Source organism: Mauremys mutica, chromosome 8, assembly GCF_020497125.1.
Source record: "Mauremys mutica isolate MM-2020 ecotype Southern chromosome 8, ASM2049712v1, whole genome shotgun sequence".
Classification (NCBI taxonomy): Eukaryota; Metazoa; Chordata; order Testudines; family Geoemydidae; genus Mauremys; species Mauremys mutica.
Window position 1 is genome coordinate 11,355,411 of NC_059079.1, and position 14,299 is coordinate 11,369,709.

A 14,299-nucleotide genomic window follows, 5' to 3' on the forward strand; every position below is an offset into this window, starting at 1 on the left:
CTCTTTGGAAATCTTAGACATATAGTCTATGGATCTCCAGAGGTCCACAGACCACAGGTTGAAAACTACTGTTCTTTGGTAATGACAACCTTCATGGACCACTTAGACATCGTCTGTGGAGAAAACTACGGATGTACTGTAAAATAACAGAACACATCAGAAATCCCAGATAAAAAAATTTACTCTCTCTATAGAAACAGTGCACTGTTTTACAAATGAATTCATTTGGTTTTCAGTACTCCTTTTTATGTAAGTACAGCAAACGATATACAGACCATATTCTTCCCCCCTCCAGCAGTTCTTTTGTCCATAAAATGAAAACTGAAACACAAAAGGCACCAAGCAAGAACTCATTCTAACAGAACTTCATTATGACAAGACAGAGATCAGAACTGGGTACAGTGTTAACAGTTGGGATTGTTAGGACATTGTTTATTTAAAATACTTTATTTAAAAAACACATTTGGTGGCTGACTTCTTTTGATTAAAGTTACAAATCTGTAAAGTTTGAAACCAGCACTGGGCATCAAATTAATTTAAAACGGTTTGAAAAAAATGCTGCTATTTATACACATATTTGTACAGTTTATTTTATTTTTTAAAAAAGTATCAAAATTTAGAGCCTTCAAACATATTTACAGTTTGCTGTTAGTGTTCTCACACACATGTACAGCTCAGTTTTTGTTCTTTCCTTCATGCACACAGTGCATGGACTTGTAGTAGAAGAACTTTGCAGATTAAAATAATAATTGGAAATCTGAGAATCACATTTCTCCATCCCCCTTAATGATCTTTAAGTAATCAAGCCACCTCCTTTAGATTTTTAGAACTGAGGTTTAACTTCATAGGCCCTTTGTACAAACAGTTTGTGGTATATAGTATTTCCATGATGCATAGCGTAGCATTTTCTTCCTACACTTCAGTCCTGTACCAAAACTTTAATCCCACATTAAACTGTGTGATTTCCTCCACCCTGCCCAACACCCATCTTCAGATTTTGTTTTGGTCTTCCATAAACTGTGATTCATGTTTAAAAGCAACACAGGTTACTCTACACCCTATTGCACAGCTTCAGATTTAGGACCCAATCCATAGAGGTGCTGAATACCTCTTGTCAGAGGTTGAGCCCCCTCCCTTCCCACTAAAATCAGTTAGGGCCTGATTTAAAGCCAATGGAAAAGTCTTCCATTGATTCTAATAGGTTTCTGAATTGTTCCCTTGGAACAGAGGGTGCTCTGCATCTAACAAACAGTACTGGATCCTTCATACACAGCAGGAGAGGTATCTGGGAGCTGGAGCATATGGATATTGAAATGAGACATCACTGGAAATTTATGCTGTACGCTACACGGCAGCAATGGGATGGAGAAGTCAGAAAACTGCCCAAAGAGAATAAATCACTTGAACTTTTGCATCTGACTAACATGAGAAGAGAGCACCTGTGCCATGTGGGAGAATATGAATTTCGTTCCCAGGAGCAGGAAGTAGTGCAGTAATGCAGTCAAGGTGATGTTTTCCATGATGAACAGTGATGATGGGGAAGAGAGTGCTTTGCACCACTCAGTGCCCTCTACCAGACAGTTTGGGTGGGAACAGCTGCTTGGAGTGGGCCTGGTTCCTTACCCTAGTTGGAGGATACTGGTGCAACTTGGGCCGGGCCTGGCTTAGGAGAAAGGGCTGCTTCTCTTGAAGAGTTGATGCTGTGGCCCAGCCAATAGGGGGAGGGGGGGAGAAGAGAAAATGTGGTCCTGCCTGAAACTGAGAGGTTAAACACTTGTTATTTTCACCTCTCCTGCTACCTGATGATAATTGGGTGATAGAAGAAAGCAAGATGGTCGTTGTGTGGGAATAGGGAAACCTCGCAGGGCATGAGAAATGTCACTCCGCATTTTCCCCCTACCAGAACACCATGAAGCCACAATTAACTGTCGTTTAAACAAAGACTGGGAATGGTTGGGTCATTACACCAATTGAATCTATTTCCCTATGTTAAGTTCTCTTCACACCTTCTATGGGCCATCTTAATTATCACTTCAAAAAGTTTTTTTTCCTCCTGCTAACGATAGCTCATCTCAATTGATTAGACTCTGCCTGTTGGTATGCATACTTCCACCTTTTCATGTTCTCTGTATGTATAAATATCTCCTGTCTGTGTGTTCCATTCTATGCATCCGAAGAAGTGAGCTTTAGCTCACGAAAGCTCATGCTAAAATAAATTTGTTAGTCTTTAAGGTGCCACAAGTACTCCTGTTTTTTTTGCAAAGTAACACTGAACTCTTCACTAGAGTGGGTTGTAACATGCACTGCCAATAAATAAATAAGTAGAATGTAAGATTTCCTTGACTCTTCCTAATGCTATAGAAATCGTGACCCTTATCTGTTAGTGTCACAAGATCCCGCCAGGGACAATGATTCCATCTTATCCACCATTGTTCCCATTGTAGAGAATAGCCTGGGGTGCCAGATCATCTAGGACTGGTATGATAGTCCCATAGTTGCTCAGCTTTAGGAACAGGTGAGATTGTAAGGCAGTGATCCCCAAACTCTCCCCCTCTGCCCCTCAATGGTCTGCACCCTCCCGCAGGAGCGTAGTTGGGGGCTGGATGTGGGGCCAGGAGTGGAGTTGATGCCGTTCCCTCCCTGTCTCCTGTGGGGGCTGGCCTGGGCTCTGCCACGCCCCCCTTAGAGGGGCACGCACCACAGTTTGGGGACCTGTTGTAAGGATTGGGTTGTTTTGGGTTTTTTTCCAATTACCTTTTCAGCCATCCTACCAAGAGCTGTATATTCGAGGGCAGTCTGCTAACAGTTTTTCTTTAACCCCTTTCCTGTTGATCCACATTCCATGGACAACCTGCTGTGATGAATGCACTGCTACGGTGCTGGATGTTCCAGCTACATCCACTTGGAATATACCTGCTGTGAATTCCAGGTATGGCAAGTTGGACTGCATCTCTGTGCTTCCTAACACTTCATTCATTTTAACAGTGTTAACAGTCAGTAGCAGCACAGCAATAAAAGGATTAAAGAAAGATTTTGTGATGAGCTATCTCCAGGGAGTTGATATATGATTACCAGACAGAGAAAATAATCATTTTTTATAAGCTGTAAACAAGATTCCCATGGAGGAGAAAAAAAATGACAGATTTAGGTTTTCTTAAAAAATCCTACACCAAGTAACCCCATGGAGACAGACATGGCATAAAGCCATGTTGAAACCTATAGGAGTTTCTTCTGTGTGAGATACACCAAGTGAAGAGAAGTTACAGTATGAAGACGTTTTTGATGTAAAGATTTTTTTAAAAAAGGAAATCAAGTGTGTAGTGCCTGAGTCCTGGTCAGTACATTTGTCTGGGCTTGAAATACAAAGTAAACCATTTTGACAGCAGAAATTCATTACAGGAGTGCTTCATTCATTTTACAGAATCATTGATTATCCTATTGTACAGCTGTTTCTTACTCCAATGGCTTTAGACTTCAAAGCAAATTTTCCATAAACATTCCTTAAGAATTCAATCCCCCTAATTCCCATAGACTTGGGCTAGTAGTTTTAAAATATATTTATATGTATATATTTATATGTCTATATATCTATCTAGTCTAGATAGATATATGCACAGCAAGCCAAACATACAAAAAATAAATACTCTCACCCCTCTTTACAGAACAAATCTTATCTCCCAATTTTGTTAATAAATATTCTAAACTGCTTGTATAGCATTTTTTTACTTATGTTGATGGATAGCCACAAAGCATGTTCAACCTATTTACAAAACCTCTATAAATATAGTTTTAAAATGACACATAGCTATTGAACCCGGCTGGTTATGTATACTGGGTTAGTAGCTCAGCAGTAGCCTCGTCACTATCACGTATGGGTAGTGCAACAAGTTAAAACGTGTATAAAAGATTATACATACAAAACTCTCACATCCTTTGGATGTTTGCAGTTCATTATAACTTTGTGGTTACCCTTCTGCAACATAAATAGTAATTAATTAGGGGGAAGAAAAGGAAGGGGGGGAGTTTCCATGATCCAAAGTGAATCTGTTCAGTGCATATTATTCCATTAGGTATGGGACTAGAGCAGCGACTTGGTCCTCATGGTAACCCATCATCTTCCAGGCTCAATGCTACACGCTGTGGAGGAAGGAAAACACAATAGTGGGTAAATGCTTGAGTGACAGAGAATCATTTGATTTCTTTGGATCTGATACCTTACTCATGATTACTCTCCCCCCCGCCAACTCCCATTGATTTCAGTGGCGTAACACCTACACTGAGTAGTACTTATTAGTACCTGGTCCTTCATGCCTCCAGTTCCCCTTCCTCCAAATGGGGATAAGCATTACTCCCATGCACTACAGATGTGGTGAGAGGCCAAGTTCACCGATGTCTGTGACGCACATGAAAATCCTTTGATGGGAGGAATGACAGCAGCGCAAGGATTGCTATTATTATTACTCATCCAGCGATATTGAGACAGTGCCCTTCCTCACACCTGCACTGCTTTTACTCCCTTCTCTTTATCCTCCTCTTCATAACTCAGCTACTATTCATCCAAGCTGCCTGTTTCTTGAAGGGACACTCCCTCGAAGAAACCACTCTGCAGGGGTTCTGGTGCCTCCATCAGCAAGTCCCATTATGCAGTTACAGCAGAACCTTTGGTGCAAAGCATTACTCCTCCATCCCATCTCTATGCCTCATCTTGCTAAGGCAACTTTCCTTGACTCCCTATGGAATCTCATTCACTCTTCACTGCAGGGCATTTCACTCTTTAGTGGTTTATGTCTAATTATATAATCAGAAAAATACTGTGGTCCCCCTAGCAAATACAAATTGGGCTTTATTGTTGGCAGGAAAAAGCAGTGGATGGAAAAGAGTTAGGCATAAGACCAACTGCAAGCTGGGGGTCAGGAGAAAAACCCTCCCTACCAGGGTACAGCCTAACATTTAGCAGCAGTCATTGTCCCTGTTTTGAAAAACTCGTGTACAGGACAGCCTGCTCATTTTTCTTGTATGTTATTAGCGCTTACCACTACAATGATGGGCATGTTATAAATACCTACGAGACATGAATTTCTCAGTGGGGTGCCTTGCAGGGATTTAAGCACCCAGTGCCACTGGAGACAGGGTACCTGACTAAATGGACCATTGATCTAATCTCATATAGTAAATTCCTACTGTAAGTTCCAAAGATATGGCAACATGATCCACATACATGTCTTAAGAGTAATCTAACAGGCAAATATCTGACAAATCCCTCATTTAATGTACTGTCTGATGCCAAGTAACTGTAACCAACCTCATGATCAGCTGAGATAATTCTGCAGCCAAAACTTCTTAACAAGAAAAATCTTTTCCTTTGGGAGCTTGCTCAGAGATACTTACTGCTGGGTAGACATGCCCAATTTGTGTAGTCCTCCCAATATGGATTTCCTCTTCATCCTCTTCTTCTGTTGTCTTCCTGTACACAGGGTTATCAAAGTTCATGCTTTTAGTGTTCTTCCTTTTCCAGTTCCTCCAGATGAGGTACCCTCCCATACACAGCAAACCAATGACCACTGAAGAAAAGAAGAGAAAAAGCTGTCATCTGGCTACTTGGGGAAGGCAAACATAGTCCCATGTGGACCCCAAATTTGTTCCCATGTGGACCTCTGCTCCTGTACCCTTCAGATCTGCAATACAGTAGTTCCTTGTGCTCCAGAAAAGTCTTTTACAAAAAGTTGTCAGGGTCGTCTCATTCTAAGCTTAAATCAAACCTGCTTACCAAGAGGAACTACAATTCCAATAATGGCTGCTGTAACAGTTGATCCAAAACCTTGCCCATCATTGGCATCTGTAACCATAAAAGAACAGTTCTGATTAATCAAACGGCACTAAAGATGGACCAGAATTATAATGATAGCTAAAGACATGTGAAAAAGCTAGGTTTTAAAATGTGTTTAAATGTAAAGGTCTATAAATAATATCTATTGTGTGCTTATATTTGATAATTAATCATCTTTAAACAAGACACCAGATCATAAAATAACTAATCCTGAGCCAGCAGCGTGCTATCTTTCTTTCTTAATTCTTTCATATCTTGCGCCCTGCTATAGGCTGTGCCACAACACACAGATTCACGCCTAAATAATAATAAACAACTTTGAAACGTGGAGGCTTTGAGCTTGCTAACCCCAGATGTCACCTGTCACAGTAGGACACAAAGACTGGGATCTCAAAGGAAACGAGATCCCAAAATAAGCAAAATGAGGGCTAGAGTTGTTAAGGGTCTGGCCCTTTCGGAAGACCTGTCCATATCCATGTACAGTGACAGGGCTTTACAGACGGGGGCACAGTTGACTGCTGAATATGGCCACAGAAAAGCACAACATGATGTGTGACCAACTCCCGTCTAAACCTCTTCATGCTGCCCCTTAATTAGCTCAACTATTAGCTGAAACCAGGTACTCCCTCCCCATTATAGGGCTGAATGTGATGCCTCTACAGCACACCTAGGCTCCTGCTGGCCAGGGAATGGAGAGACTGTGGTTAGGTACCAGAGCTGAGTCTGCTGAAGTCAGAGCACACTGGGGCTAGCTTTAAGAAGAGTTGCTAAAGAAACCTATGCTCAGAGCAGGGATCTCTCTCAGACAATCAGCCTCCCAGTCTGAGAAGGACCAGCTTCGGGGAGAGCTAGCCCCCCCCAAATCCCAAACAACTCTAAAAAATACAGCACTTCACATTACCTAATGCCTGTTTGTTAGTGTAAGGTCCTGGTAGTAGGGATAGTGTGACACCTATGACTTTTTCTAGGTATTGAAAATCTCATAAGAATTTCATGTGTAATGGTCCAGTGGTTCAAAACTGGTTCTCCATGTGTATGGCTCATAGTGTTATTTCTCCTGGCTCTGTGTGCATCTATCTAATTACCTGTCCACCATGGTACACTCACACCCAAACTACAGCATGCAGTTCTGGTCACCCCATCTCAAAAAGATATATTAGCATTGGAAAAAGTACAGAGAAGGACAACAAACATTATTATATGGAAGCTGTTTCACACCTCTGAGGAGAGATTAGAAAGACTGGGTCTGCTCAACAATGGGGAATATGATAGAGGTATATAAAAATCACGTATGCTGTGGAGAAGGGGAATAAAGTGTTATTTACCCCTTCACATAACACAAGATTCCCCAGTGAAATTAATAGGCAGCAGGTTTAAAACAAACATTAGGAAATACTTCTTCATGTAATGCACAGTCAGTCTGTGGAACTCATGGCCAGGAGATGTTGTAAAGGCCAAAAGTGTAACTGGGTTCAAAAACGAATTAGGTAAGTGCATGGAGGATGGGTCCATCAGTGGCTATTGGTCAAGATGGTCAGGGATGCAACCCCATGCTCTAGGTGTCCCTAAACCTCCACCAGTCTGAAGCTGGGACTGGATCACTCAATAATTGCCCTGTTCTGTTCATCCCTTCTGAAGCATCTGGCACCAGCCACTGTCTGATGACAGTATACTGAGGTAGATGGACCATTGGGCTGATACAATATGCCACTTCTTTCTTCCGTTCTTAATGTTTGGGCACAAAAAGGGAGGCTAGTTTGTAAGAAATCTGGCCCGTAATGGAAATTCTGTCTTTATCAAGGAGAGTAGCTGACCCTCCATCTTGTGCAGCACAGCTCCCTCTGGTAGCAACACAGCCACAAAGCTATTGCTCTATCAGGAAAAGAACTTTGTGGTTCCAAGGTATCTACATAATGTATTTGAATGATCCTCCTGTGGCTATGACTACACCAAACAATGCCATGTGCACTAGCTAAATTGAGCCTGGAGGGATTGCCTCAAAATTCGATAGAATGTCATACTTACAAGAGCAAACCAATACATGTTAATGTCTCATTCTTGCAAAATGTGTGTTTTGCAATCTTAACGGGATTAGCACTGAACTCAGACATATTCTGTATCTACTCTGACAAATCAGGAACAATTAGAGAAAAGGCTAAATACTTCATCTACTGAGACATCAATGCATGGAAAATAATGTAAAAGGTAGTTTATCCTTTTAAATGAATCCCCTTGGCAGGTAACTCTATTAAATAGACATTTTACCAGTTAATGAGATAGGTACCATAATTGACCTTGTTAGAAATATTTTAATAAACATTGAATCTAATTATTTTCATTTGGGGTTTGGAAGGATATTTACATAGGTAAGAATGATGAGAACGAATTTGCGAGATTGATTCTGCTTTCTCAAGCGCACTGCGCACTGCTTAGCATCAAGTATCATGTGTCCTGTCTTGCCGATGAGAACAGGGATGCATGATTTAGTTCTATGCCTGCTTTGCCAATGCAATGGAAATGATGCCTCTTTTGCTCAGTGTAGTGTTTGAAAAGCCAGAGGTCTTGTGTCTTACTGTTTTTAATCAATTACCAGCAAAAGGGGCTATGTTGGAGGTGGAAATCTTCCTCTCTGTAGAACAGCAAGATTATGGAAAGGCAGTTCAGCTTCCCTACATTGTCCTGCCAACATGTTGCAACCCCGACCTACAGGGATCACCACCAAGAATGGGAAGGTAGTTAAATCCCTCATGGCTTAGTCAGTACTTAGCCTCTGTAGAGGCTGACAATAAAGAAGCCAGTTAGTGCCATCTGCTGGGGGTATTTTTTGTGATGTGGACATCAGTCCAGGGAGATACTAATTTTAACGCAAAACTTTGTCAGAGGTATTTCAGAGCAGGGCTACATTAACTTTCAGAGCATTGTGCTGAGCAAAACAAATGCAACTTTCTTTGAGCAATTGGAACTTTAAATGCTGTGGGTGTAAGACTGAATCCCAGGGAATCAGACATGACAACCTGGAACCAAAGAGTTCAGAGAAACTGGGATCACTTTTCTATTATCATAATGAAGGAGTTGAGATGAAAAATCTGATTTTATTTCTGCCCATCTATGCATGCCTGTATCTGACATGCATACAGTACATTTGGCCTGCCAGCTCGCCTACTAGCCCATGGATCTTTGTGATACTCCTGTACCTGGCAGAAAGTAAAGAAGTAGGAACCTGAATCTCTTACAGTGCTGGGATAAATTGCTATTTCCAGTTGTCATTATCTTTGTGCCTATTAGGCTGGATGTGGTTGTGGGTAAGTCAACACCTAGAGTTGTGATGGAGAATTGTGATACAGCTCCTGAGTTCTCTCTACTGGCATTGCTGATGTTGCTAGTTGTAGCTGCGATGATGGTGGAAATCATAGTAGTGGTGATGGCTGAAACCGGCTCAGTTGTTGAGGCAGCTGGAAGATCTGAAAAGCAATCCCATGTAGTTAATACAAAACAGTGACTGAAATCTGGTACAACAAGTCTGCAAAGCAGATCTCACATGGTGATAGGCAGCACGCCTTTCCAGATTTGATAACGGTTAGAATAGGAGTCTGGGTTCTATTCCTGATTTGTTATGTGGCCCATTGCCTGGCTACACCTCTCTTTGCCCATGTGCAAAATGGAAATAAAATAATTTACAAAGTTCACAATGGTGTAATGATGCTTAATTCACTAATATCTATGAAGTGCTGTGGATGGAAGGTGACAAAGAAGTTCAAAATCTTTATCATACTTTTTTGGGTGTGGGCCCCCAAAATGCAGAACTCGCACCATATGGAAATATTAGGTAAAATTCACTTCTAGTAACTCCCATGAAGAGGCTAGAGTTCACTAAAGATGAATGTGGCCTAATATTTTCCTAACTATACAATATACGCCACTCACGCCTCATGGGGCGGGGTTAATGAATGATTTTATTGACCAACATCACCACCATGATTTCAAACCACTCACATGTTTAGCACCTGATCCAAAGCCCACTGAATTCAATGGGAGTCTTTCCATTGAGATCAATGGGATTTGGATCAGGAACTTCTTCTTTGTTCCCCTTCATGCATTCAGCTTTTCTGATTACAATTTGTGAATAAACAAATTCTCAATAAAGTGACACTCCAGACCAACCAAAGTATCAGGCTATGTGCAAAAAAGGTCCCAAACGCACAGACTACCGTAGCTAATGGTTCATGCACTGTTGTGAGAGGGGGAAATTCACTAATGATGTAAGTTGGTTTTGTGGAAGGGTGGGGTACAATTGGTGTGGCTCGAAGGAGCTTGTGCCAACCAACACCAGGCTAAGAGAAAGGTCCCTGCATTAAGGCGGTTGCTTTTACCTTTGTAGCATTTCTTCATATCAGGGCCCAGCCACATGTTGTCAGGACAGGCACACGTATACTTGGGGGAATGGAGAGAGATTTGGGGTGCGGGAAGACACAGATATTCACAACCTCCATTGGGTTGGGAGCTGAGCTCACAGGAATCAGGAGCTGTTCAAAGTGGGGAAGGGGAAAAACAAATATATTGTTTCAAACCATGCTCATCAATGTATCTTTGTTCATAGCAAAGAGACCCCTCTCCCGAATGAGATTCTGTTCTAACTCAGAACCCCTAGGAGTTTTCCATCTTCTAGAGCTCTTCCATTTGTATGCAGGAAAGTAGCGGTGGCCTCACCATTGTGCACACCCACTTTCATATACTATATGCAACAGTTTTGCTTTGCTTTGATGGTTACAGCAGGGGATGGGGAGTCAGGATGCCTGGGTTCCATTCTTTGTTATTCCACTGACTGACTAAGTCACTTAAGCCATTGTTTTCAAAACATCCTCTAATTCTGGCATCTAACTCAAGACACTTAAATCCTGCTTTTCAGTGACACTGAGGAATCATACCTTGAGTGGAGTCACTGAGAGCTACGGACACTCAGCATTTCTGAACATCAGGCCCTCACTGTCTCATGCTGGGCAGACTTTAAAATTTTCTGCTTCACCCTCTGCCTCAATTTACTTGGCTGCTTAATAACTCTTACCTCTCAGTTGTTTTTAATGCACTATGAGATCTTCAGATGAAAGCTTCAAAATGTCTTGTGGGGTTTCTTGTTTACTACCCAATAATATAGATTAAATGTACTCAATTTACAAGCAAATCATGATTTTTCTACCTGCCAGCTCCACACAGTAAATATGGGATTTGAATGTCAAGTTTGTTGATGATCGTCAATAATAAAAACTCTTTGATTAGAATTTTGTGCTGATTATGCTGAACCAGGAAAGAGTCCAGCTCCTCCCTTAGTTGTGCAGGCTTTTCAGTACTAGCACCAGTAACAGGTAGGACAATCATTTTTCTCAGTAAGCTTAGCTGACCCAGAATACATAGGGGAAGCATATCTACCAAGTAAGGTGGTGCCATTTCACAGCTGTTGTCTCATAATACCCACAATCTCAAAGCTATCTCCCTGCCATTTTCTTCCTGCTAAGAAAACTGTTATCTGTTAGCAAGGTACTTTGTTTAGAGTTCTTACCAATTTTATCTGAGTGACACTGCCAAAAAGCGTCACCTAAAATGAACAGCAGGCAACAGGCTGCTCTGATCGCTCTAAGACTAGACTTCAAAAGGAAAGCTGCTAATTAAATTACTATAAACAAATTGCAGGCTTTTCAATAAAAGCGCCCACTGAATTAACTATGCAGGAATTTCAAACATCAGGCATTCATTTTATATTAGCAGCATCTGCCTTACTGCTCCATCCAAGACAATTGGGAGGAATTTTATTTACCAGCCCAAATGAATGAATGGTGTTTGGATTATGGGAGAACTGAGGGCATGCCTTACCTTTCGGCTGCTTCAGCTCGTGAAAGACTACAATATCATGGGGGTTATTGAGATTCTCTGCTAAAATGGAGATGTCCAGGCCATTCAACCTGTTTGCACTGAAGATTGCCTCATTCTCCAGGTCAGTCCAGAACACCTTATCCTGCAGAACACACACAGGCATTTTGAGTTGGGTAAATGCAAACCCCATGAAGTGTTTGATTATGGTTCTCTGGCAGCCTGAGGGCCATTTGGGGCAAGGCTGCCTACATCTCAGCTTCTTTTGCACATTAATCAGAGGCATGTTAAGTACATGCAAAACAGACAGGTGCTAATTGTGCAGTATGTTACTGGCGTGTCCTCTACTCCAGCTGGAGACAGTGGCACTCAGCACTTTGCAGAATCGCATACTAAACAATCTAGAGACGTCTACTGAGACTGAGATAATCTTGTCATTTTGTGGTGCTGCTGGATCATGATGTGACGCTACTTTTGGCTTTGCAACACAAAGATGCAAGTGTCTCAGGGCAGGTCTTCACTACCCGCCGGATTGGCGGGTAGTGATTGATCTATCGGGTCGATTTATCGCGTCTCGTGTAGACGCGATAAAAATCAATCCCTGATCGCGCTCCCCATTGACTCCAGAACTCCAGCTCGCGAGAGGCGGAAGCGGAGTTGATGGGGGAGCAGCAGTGGTTGACTCACCACCATCCTCATGGCCAGGTAAGTCAACCTAAGGTATGCTGATTTCAGCTATGCTATTCGCTATCCGTGTAGCTGAAGTTGCATATCTTAGGTCGACCCCCCCGCTAGTGTAGACCTGGGCTCATTGTCAGGAGGTGGTAACAGATCTGGAGAGCAGCATTTACAGACAGGCAAAAAATGCTTAGCTTTGGGGCTGGGCGGGAGGGGAGAACACTCTGAGCAGGCCTGGATACAGAGTGGCCATGTCCATTATGTTTAGTGAAAGAAGAGTTTTTGTGACTCCAATGGCCGTGGATTTTGAATAGGATTTGAAGGAATTTGTTAGAAATCTCTGATCCCTGCACCACAGTGAAAGTGCCAGTAAATGCTGATCTTCCTTCCCTTTCCAAAGATGTGACCTCGGTTAAGCAAGTATCTCTGTAGGGCAAACCCACTTGTATTAAAGAATCTAACACTGCAGCAATGGATAAACACTACAGAGGGGGCATCCAAAAGACCCACTTCTGTCTCCTGCAATAATATCTTTAGAAGCAAGTGGCACTTTCTAATGAGAGATACCTAAATACCACAACATAACAGGACACAGTAGGTATGTGGGAACTGCAGGCTACTGAGATGGATTTAGTTGTAGGAAGGTGACCTGGCCGACAGATGAAAAGGTAACACTGGCAAAGTCTTTTAATAAGATGAAATACATAGCTGGAGGGGGAAGGGTGAGTTCTCAGGAGCTAATTCAGGAGATTTTCTTTTATCTTGAGAAAAGATTCAGATGGAGGAAGGGGGTATACGGCATATGCTTGGTTAACAAACACTGTGAAAGGGATTCTGCAAACACTGTTGATGTCGTGCTTAATTTAATGCACAGTCCCACTAAAATCAGCAAGGTTCTGCATGACAATAAGCACACCAGGGCAGTAGGTGCCTACAGGATCAAGCTCTTAATTTTGTGGCAAGTAGAGTGTGCATCCTTCAGCTATCAGGGCTGTGCACCAGAGCACGGCCAACTCAGCTTGAAAGAGAGAGAAAGGTCTGGGTTTATGTTTAAATTTGATAAGTAAACGACACTTTCCTGGGGTTAAATCCTGCCATCAGACAAGTGCACTGGGTTCTCAGTTCTTCCCAGGCAGAGAGGCTCCCCACTAACATCACCGCCAGCTCCCAAAGGGCTTGTACAAATTTCTATCTGGGTACACTGATCCTTGTTGCAGACTGTCAAGCAGTAGCATATAATGACTGCACAAAGAAGTAGCAACCTGCCAGGCTGAGGAAGGGAGCACACGCTGCATGGGCCTGGGCAAATGCAAAGCCAGGAAATCACAGTGCAGATGAGTTGTAAGAAGTGTTCAGAGCAAGCTGCAGTGTCAAATTCAAAGCCATTTGGTGCAGGCACATAAATCCCTGCCATGCACCCAGATGAGAGGATGCCCTGTGTTCAAGGGGCTTCATCCTAACAGGATGCTTTAGCACCTCCTGTGAAGCTCCCGCTGAAGTCTTATCTCACAGGAGCTGCTCACTCATCAGCATCAGGCCTTTAGTTAGTGAAAACCTCTATGGCCTGACAATAATCATAGCAAACTGCCTGGGTTTTCTCCTGCCAGTGATTTGGCCATTACGCAAGCAGTTAACATGACTAAAATCAAATGTTGCCATTAGCCCACTTCAGTTGTGCAGGTGATGCCAGTTTAGGCAGGGTGCTCCTCCCCACCACAAAAGTAATGCTTTACATCAGGCCTGCACAACTCATAAAGCGGCGAGGGCCACATTCCTCCAAAGAAAACAGCCGAGGGCCGAAACCTCCTGGCCCCGCAGAAACACCCCGCCCCAGGGCCGTCCAGCCCTGCAGAAACAAACCCTCCTTCCCCAGCGCCGCCCCACCGAAACAGCTGTGGGCCAAAAAGGAAGGTTGGGGGTGGGGAGGTGATA

The 14,299-nt window shown here is 42.7% G+C and overlaps 1 protein-coding gene across 8 annotated transcripts in view; it reads right to left on the reverse strand.

Annotated features, from left to right (window-relative positions):
• Positions 1-2,922: 2,922 nt before the first annotated feature.
• Positions 2,923-14,299, reverse strand: part of LRP8 (LDL receptor related protein 8) — a 440,430-nt gene continuing 429,053 nt past the window's right edge. For all 8 annotated transcript variants that reach the window (XM_045026527.1, XM_045026529.1, XM_045026532.1 and 5 more), the window contains 6 exons: positions 11,693-11,834; positions 10,198-10,350; positions 9,061-9,288; positions 5,768-5,836; positions 5,389-5,561; positions 2,923-4,137 (listed from right to left, as the gene is read on the reverse strand). In XM_045026527.1, the coding sequence (XP_044882462.1) occupies positions 4,099-4,137; positions 5,389-5,561; positions 5,768-5,836; positions 9,061-9,288; positions 10,198-10,350; positions 11,693-11,834 (804 nt within the window). In that variant the 3' untranslated portion in view covers positions 2,923-4,098. The remainder of the gene's footprint in view (positions 4,138-5,388; positions 5,562-5,767; positions 5,837-9,060; positions 9,289-10,197; positions 10,351-11,692; positions 11,835-14,299) is intronic.